Source organism: Cariama cristata, unplaced genomic scaffold (assembly GCF_000690535.1).
Source record: "Cariama cristata isolate BGI_N322 unplaced genomic scaffold, ASM69053v1 scaffold5853, whole genome shotgun sequence".
NCBI classification, from domain to species: domain Eukaryota; kingdom Metazoa; phylum Chordata; class Aves; order Cariamiformes; family Cariamidae; genus Cariama; species Cariama cristata.
Genome location: NW_009607730.1, coordinates 53,649 through 62,190, shown reverse-complemented (window position 1 = coordinate 62,190; position 8,542 = coordinate 53,649). Strand labels below are relative to the sequence as shown.

The window sequence follows — 8,542 nt, the reverse complement described above, 5'->3', positions numbered from 1 at the left end:
ACTTTTTCATGAATCTATTTGTTATAGTATTTCAGAAAATTAAAAAGTGAAAAAAGGCCAAAAGGGCCTATTTCAGGCATAAAGATGAAAAAGTTTGAATTCTTCTTGGTTGTCAGTTGAATAACGGAAAACTCTTTTCGGCTGATAAGGTTTTTTCACCTTCTCTGAATCAATGGCTATTCAGTTGATTGTTTGGATGCTGAAGCTCCTGATCAGGTAAGGTGACAAAAGCCGACAGCCTCTCTATTAACTAATTTGCTTAACTGCCCAACAATACTTAATTTTAGTGAAAGATTTTCACAGTACACACAAAGGAGTTCAATGATTTCAACTGCCTAGGAATGTATCTTCTCCCACAGCTGCCATTTGTTTTATTTAGATGTTTTTATAATTCTAAGGAGATGAAAGTACCTACTGTCCTACAGCAAATAATCATCAAGTCCCTATTTGCAAAAACTGACAACTTGTATTATTAAAATTGGCAGAAGCCAGGAAATGCTTCCCAACACAATTGTATCACTGACAGCTTACTCAAATGAATTTGGGTTTAATTATGGCAGCACAAGAAGAACTGAAAGATGCCTTTGACTAAGTAGGAGTTTAATTATATGTGAAATCCTGCAACCTCCTTTGTGTCTCTACAATGGCAAATAAAAAGACCTGAGAGAAGACCAGACTGCCAAAGTATCAGAGTATCAATTACATGCTTCCTGTGATAAAGTCCTTGTAACTTTTTATCCTGTGAGTTTCATTACAGTTTTCCCAATGAATTATTCCTTGCCTAACCAACTGAAAGAAGTAGAATTGCAAATTTTAGTGTTTAAAGGTGATCGATATCTTATTGATCTTGTTTTTCAGAAAAATAGTTTTAAAAAGATATGTTGAAGGAAAAGCTACGGTTTGGGTGAAATCCAGCTCCATGATGAGGGCATGGCAAAACTCCATTAAAAGATTAACACATCACACAAGCAGATTTGGCATTGTATGTCATCAACTTTTGTGTCTGAGTTTTGGGGTTTTCTTCTTTTTCTGGAATGTGTTTTGAGTATATCAAAAAAGAAATGATTGTTAGTGGAGGTTATTTCTAACTACCCCTCAGCTGAACTGAAATGTCATGCATGAGTGTAAAGGAAATCAATATCTGCTTTATTTGTTTTAAAATATTTAATAAAACTTAGACAAAATATAATTTTAAAATAGTATTTGAATAGAACTTGGAAAACTTGTATTTAAATCTCTACCAGTTGGCTGAAATCAATCCGCACTGTTTATCCAAACTGTTTGTCAGAAGTGATGGCAATGAAGCACTGGAGAAAAGTTTTTTGGAGCTGACCAAAATGATTTTACTGGACAATTTTATACTTTCAAAGGGTGAAAATGTATTTGAAGCACTGAACATTAGTTTTCTTTTCATGTTTTGTCCAACAGAGTAGTTCTTTCTAGTGCCAGGAAGGCAGACTCTAAAAGAGCATGTTTGAAAAATTTATCTAAGCAACTCTTGTAAGACAGTTTTGTAAAGTTTCACATATATGTTACAGGTCTCAAGTACTGGTTTTCTTAAATGTCTCTCATGTCTGGAATAGTAAGATTGTCTAAGAGAAGTCCTCCTTTGTGTTGCAGAGAATAGCTGAAAATTATACTCTACAAGCACCCATAAAGCACAAAACCAAAGATTTTGGGATATATTTTGGCCTAGTTGATAACATTTTGAATTCCTGAAGTTGATAATGCCTAGTGCACCTGGAAAACGACTGGTGGTTCCTTTATTCCCTGAAGCCAAGCAGTCACGGCATCCTCTGTTAGTGTTCTGATTAAATATGAAATTAGTCTATTGTGGCTCTCATGTTTTCTGTTTTCAAATTGCCCTTTTTTTCTTGAGTGAAGAACCTTTTCACAATTTGTTTTTTAGACCTCACAGATAAGATTTGCGTAGCATTCAGACTTCCTTGAAGACTGAGCATTATGAAAATGAGCTGCAGTGCATGTCTTATTAGGTGTTTTTTACAGTTTCCTACTAAGGATACCAAGCTCCCAAAAGGGGAACTGATGAAAAATCCGTTGGAAAATTCTTTCTTGAAAACAAAAGACACATTTCGCTAAAGGAATAAATCAAGAGAGAATCTCAATGGTTTTTTTAATATTAAAATTGCAAAATATGACAGAATAAGAAGAAGCAGACTTGCTGAGGCTCATGTTGGAGATGAGCTTAGCAACAGCTTTTATTTTTCTTCTTCACTGTAAAAAGCTCAACTAGATAAAATACAAACAAGCATTGTAAGTGCAATGCAATTATACCTAGCCTCCAGAAAGAGCACTGACCAATTTTATTATAGTGCCAAAGATTAGTCCTGGAATGTAAAGCTGAGAGAGACCTATTAGAGACCTGCTTCATTAAAAGATTTGGAACAAGACATTCGTAAGGCACCAATAAATCCATTAAGAAGAGGGCTCTGAAATGGCCTTTCATGATTCTCATTATTAACTTCAAGGATTGCTGAGGTTGGTGACTTTGCAAATACAGTTTTAGCTAGCCCTCACTGTCCCTTTTAACTCTCTGTTCTCCAGTCCAAATTCACTTTGAAATAAGCAGCCGTAACTCTGCTCTCGTTAGCTGAGAAGCATCCACGTACCAGGCCTGAATTTGGAGAAAACGGGAAAAGAGGAAAAATCTATGGAAAATCTTCTCTCTCACATTGCTATGAATCCTGCATGAACAGCACTCCGAACCTAGCTTTTGACTGCAGCTTTTAAGTTCCTCATAAAGTCACTGTGAGCTAGACCCTAGCAAGCTCTTCGATTTTCATAAATCAAAATTTCTGATGGTGGTAAATCCTGAAAAGAAATAGCCATTTGTTATGTATGGAGGGTGTTTTGATAAAACTGTCTTGAGCAATGGCAGACAAGAAGGCTGTGCTGCTGAAAAATGTTACTGTTGTCTGCTCAAAGCTGGGTTTAAATATTGACCAGCTGCATAGGAAATAGCGTCAGATTTGGCAACAGCATGAAAAATAGGCACTGAGAAACCAGCACATTTCTCTGCATCCTAATGCTTTCAATTCCCAGAGATACCAAAGTGAATATCTAACATCTGACATTTCATGGAAGAAAAGGAAAAAAGCTGTTTATATCAGAAGTTTGAGATTTCCTCGCTAGGGAACTGCAGACTGCTCAGATAAAGGATGCTTGAGCCTGGTTGATATTTTCTACCAAACAATGGTACTCTTTCCAAAAGTGATCTCGAGATACTTGCTGTTGGTTTTACCAGTCTTCTGGAACAAAACCTCCAGCTAGAAGTTGCGTCCCAGAACACTCCCAAGTGCTTCAGAGCTGCAGTGAGCACGACTGGACAAGAGGTGGGCAGAGACAAGTGTTTCTCTTTTTCCTCTGTGCCTGCTGCAATGGAAAAACCAGCTTTTATCCAGCCTGCAAGACCATCAAGAATGTCACCGGTTAGGCTTCGGAGCCTCTTTTGTCAAACGCATGGCTGCATCACAGGCATCACATGGAACTTGATGAATTTTTCATGCCACAATTAATCAAATTTCAGCAGACAATTTTCTTCACTGGCGTGCTTCCCACCTCCCTGGGGCATTTCATCCGTCACAGACGAATGGGATGGGGATTTGGGGAGGTGTTAGTGGGGTGGCTTTTCTCAGAGCCATCAAACTGTGTGTGCACATGTGTGTCAGGTCGGGAATTTTTGACAGTCTCCTGGGAAGGATATGGAACTCTCTGGAGGGAAACTCCTTCTCCAGGTATACAGGCAATTACTTCTTTTGATGTTCTTTGGGAGCTAATGATTTAATTGTGGCAGGCATTGCTTTTACCATGCATAGAGATAGCTCAAGAAATGGAAATAAACTAGTGAAAAGAAAGATGACATAAAATGAAGGTTAATAAAATACACTATTTACCCTATAAATACTAAAACAAGAAAAACACTTATGTGTGAGAGAGATTATTAAAGTACTCATAAATCAAAGCAGCACAACAGCAAAGGGAAGAAAAATGAGGCATTTAGTTCTCACCTTATGTATATTATATTATATTCCCTCCCAGGTTTTATAAACAGAGTATATTAAAAAAATAGACTAGCTATGCTTCTGATACATGATAAGCATGAAGATGAAATTGTAATCAAAAGACTTCAAATCAAACTAAATTCTTTCTTTCTTTATTCTTTTCCTTCGAGCACTACTAACGTCATAAAAGTTTAAAAAAAAAGTTGAGAAGTTGAAAAGTTTCGACTTGAAACCCTCGTAGAAAAGAAGCATTCATGGTATCTTTTTCAGAGGCTGGAAACCTTATGCTTGGAACGATTTCTGCTCTGGAATGTCTGTAATATATTGAAGCCTTAAGACCTTGCTAATTGGTACCTTACTAATTAGCCCGTGACAAGAATTTTAATTAGAGGCACAGTAGGTGTTCTCCCTACCTGCAGTGGAGGAGCTATTTCCTGCAGAGAAAAGGGAAGGGAAAAAGATAGTGGAAGGGATCAATAGAACACAAATATAATCTAATCTCTACTACGGGAAGAGTGTACATTAATTAATATTTTTCAAAATTACGTCTCTGATAATTTATTGTGTTTTGTAAAGTACATTAAAGTTCACTTTGTGATTTGCTCTTTTCCCCTGTAGAACAAAGTGCACTTTTTTTTTTCCTGTGACTTGACGTGTGTTATAAGCAAAATGAGAAACATTGGAACAGACTGTAGTCAGTGATACTCACGGCCAGCCCCAGGGACTGAGCTGAGCACATCCCAAAGCGTGAGTCTCTGCAATCTGAGTGAAGGAGCTGAGCCGTGTGTCCGTGAGCTGAATCAAGGTGAACGAGGCTCAAAAGGGAGATCCCCAACACCCGTGACCAATGGCATTAATTGAGCCTGAGTTGTAGCACGTTCTAGAGTTAAAAATGCATACGAAAAGCTTGGAAGACACGGTTGAGTGAATTCCCATCAATGGCGACTCAATGATAACAATATTGATGAGCATCATCTATCATTTTTCTTCTGTCAGGGAAAGATGCGAAGGAGGAATGGAAGATACCTATCTGAAAATACTGCCACTGCTAATGTTTTCGTTAGCTTAATGGCACATACCCCATCGCAGAGGATTTTAGAGTTGTCATTTGGGATGAAGGATATTTTAAAATCTGTAAAATACGTAGTGCAATGAGAGTCTTAAAAATATAAATACAAAGTCACTTCCCTCCCCAAGGAAGCCTGAGGTGTGTGTGTATAAATATAAAGTTATTTGTCAGGCCTGGTAATCCCCATAAGCCCCAGCAGTGAAAAGGGTGATTCAGTTTCAGTAGATAATGGGACATTCTGAAAAATGATGATCGGGTCTAGGGAACATTTTATATAAGGAGATATAAATGTCAATAAAAGTAAGGGGAGGATGAATTGCAGAGAAGGGAAAACGAGTTAGTGATTTTTACCCCACTGAAAGGACACTTCAGGAATGAGCGCTCTGAAGGAAGTGGAGAACTTGCTGTACAATTTACATTATTTGAAAAATACCTTTTTTTTCTTAATTTTGACTGGGAAAATTCTTTTGCATGGTGAATAAGGTCACAGGTGAGCCACGTTCCGGTGGATGCTCTGTAGATATTTAAAAGCAATAGCTAAGGAATATTTTTATCCAAGAGGCAGTAGGAGGGAAGGGAGAATAAAGCTACACCTCTTTTGTTTTCGATAAAGTTTGCAGTGATCACTGCGACCAGTGATTATTTCACGAATGGTAGAGAACATTGGTGGAATGAAAACAGCAAATTAATACAGAGAAAAATCTGTAAGATTTAAGTGGAAATTGTGTCAAGAAATTGAAAGAAGATGATGTAATCCTTGTGTCAAAATCAAAATAACCCAATCTCAGTCTATTAATAGGAACAATATCTAGTCTGAAAACCAGTTGCACATTGTTTGTAGAATAATTCTGGATATAGGAGAAGTCAGAGAAAATTATGATGGCCTGTGACCCATTCTACAGATAATAAAAGTTAATCTAAAATTATATTTTGCTCTGAAATACTGACTCAACTGCCCTGCCTGGTAAAAACTGCTGTCTTTTCAAAGGACTTTATTAACCCACCTGTCCTATGAGATCTGGTCATTTACCATGGCAAATTTGTCTCCTACTATGAGTTCCATCAGAAACAGAAAGGCGTGAGGAATTCAAGCTGGGGTTAGTGTGATTACATCGTTTTTCGTCTGTTATGGGCAGAGATTTAAGGCTAATCCAAGTACAAAAGATATTACTACTTGCTGTCTAATTAGGATGCAGGTTGGGTCTGTCATATCTTGAGGTCTGTCTCGTTTTGCAGGTAGGTGTGAGTCTTCCCTGACACCTCTAAGCTAGCGAGACACCCGCTACCTCCAGGTCAGAGGCTGTGTGGCCACTTCTGTGAAGCACTGTACTGAAAGCTGTTATCTCTGCAGGAAGGCAGGATCTATGAGCTCAGATTTAATGCCATACTACACACATCTGTATCACTCCTGGCCAAATTAAAGCATAAGGGTGAACTTGAGTATCCCTACAAACAGGCTGGAACCAAACCCTTTCTCTGCTTCCTGGTGGGACCACTGCTCACATCACAAAATGTCCACCATAGATAGCACTTTAGCGGAGCCTTTGTCAGTATTCTGAGAATTGAATAGGCTATTTGGAAAGGCAGTTGTAATGTACCACCACTTCATTTGAACAGTGCATTTTGGAAGGAAAACAAAAAAACCTCCAAAACAACAAAACACCTCTTATGTGATTGCCTTTCTCCAAGAAATAAAAGAAAACTGGTTTTCTATCCCGAGTCCTTTGGTGATGACAGACTTCTGCATCCAGTACTTTTATCCTTCCTTTTATACACATATGTGGGTTTGCTATGGGATACGGTGGAATATTTTGGATTGCAGACCTCTACAGAGCATCTCCTTTATATCCCGGGTGGTCCAGTGTTATTTTACACAGTCTAGTTGAGAGAAGGATGTAGGTTAAAATTCAGATCAGAAGCCCTAACCAGCCTTGGCAAGGAGGACAGGATATTGGTTTGCTAGTGATTGCCCATAGGAAGTGGGGATGCTGACACTGTTTTCATTTTTGGAGTGCTGCTAAAGATGTTTATCTTTACTCTGGAGGCTTTAGTCTTTTACGATTTGAATGCTGGCTGTGAAGGAAGCTCACTCTTTTCTCTATGCTCTATCCAGCAGTAACGCTCTTCAGAATATTCTGAAGATTTTTGTATGTGAAAATTGAAGGAAAATATGTTCTTACTTCTGAGCTTTTTACTGGAACTCATTTAATCTGTCTTGAATTTGAATGAATATTGGGAGTGTATTTGCTTGAGTAAATAGAGGGTATTATGTTGTGGAGTAGGGATTTAGTTGCTGTTGTGTTATTTTTTTGTCTCTTCCACCCAGAATTGGCTAGAAAGGCATTTTCTAAACTGTAAAATAATATCAGAATCTTTTATGATTTCTTCTCTCTTACATAATTTAAACTGAAGATTCCTTATTTAAAAAAACCTAAAATGAATTTCAGAGCTTGTGTTATGTAAGTCAGTTAGTTACATCAAGCAGAAAAACTGAACATTGCCTGTGGGAGAGAGAGGGGGGGAAACAAATGCTTGAAAGCAGAGTCTAGGGAATGGAGAACAATTTGGGGACCAGCTTCTCTGCAAACCATGCCACAGAGAGGTTGGCAAAAGGCGTTGGGTACGCGTGGAGCACCAGTCAACCTCAAAGGTTCTCTGGGATCAATTATGGATGCTTATGTACGTATGTCCAGTCTGGGGAAAATGTTCAATATTTTCACACCATTTTGTCTTCCAGAATGATTGAAGATTGTGGGAAAAGAGGAAATACCATGGCAGAAAGAAGGCAGCTGTTTGCAGAAATGCGTAAGTACTTCCTAGAAGTGTTTCGCTGTGATAGACCAAGCCAGTTGCAATGCAGTGTAGATAAAATTTGTGCAAGCTTTCCACCTCAGGTAACTGATATCTCCATTTCACAAATGGTTTAATATCATGAGACCAAAACTACAGGAAAATGGGCTGATTTGACCAAATAGCAGGAGAGGGGAATTTTCTACATCAGATGTTGTGATTGTATTATTTTAATCAGTAGCTTCTTGAGACAAAAATGCTCAGGTAGCTTTTCTACAGAAGTTATTTGACAATACACATGTAGCAGTGAAGAGGGATAAAGGTCTCTAAAGACTGCATCTTTTAGTGGGAGTATCTGTAGTGGGTTGACCCCAGCCAGCTGCTAGGCACCCACACAACCGCTTGCTTAATCCCCAAACAGCCCCCAGCAGGAGGGGAGAGAATGTAGAGAGACTTAAAGCAAGAAAAGTCATGGATTGGGATGAAGACAGTTGATTAAGTGACAGAAAGAGAGGAAAAGAAATTACCACAAAACCCAACAACAAGTGATGCAAAGATGGTCACTCACCACCTCCCAAAAGCAGATCCGCCAAGAGCAGATGCCCAGCCAGTCCCCAAGCAAAGTCCACCTTGGAAGACAGAACTCCCCACCCATTTCTTT

At 38.5% G+C, this 8,542-nt stretch overlaps 1 protein-coding gene across 1 annotated transcript in view; it reads left to right on the top strand.

Moving 5' to 3' along the window:
- Nucleotides 1-7,829: 7,829 nt before the first annotated feature.
- LOC104159042 (dystrobrevin alpha) overlaps nucleotides 7,830-8,542 on the top strand; it is a 53,580-nt gene continuing 52,867 nt past the window's right edge. The window contains exon 1 of the mRNA XM_009696848.1: nucleotides 7,830-7,896. Within this exon, the coding sequence (XP_009695150.1) occupies nucleotides 7,830-7,896 (67 nt within the window). The remainder of the gene's footprint in view (nucleotides 7,897-8,542) is intronic.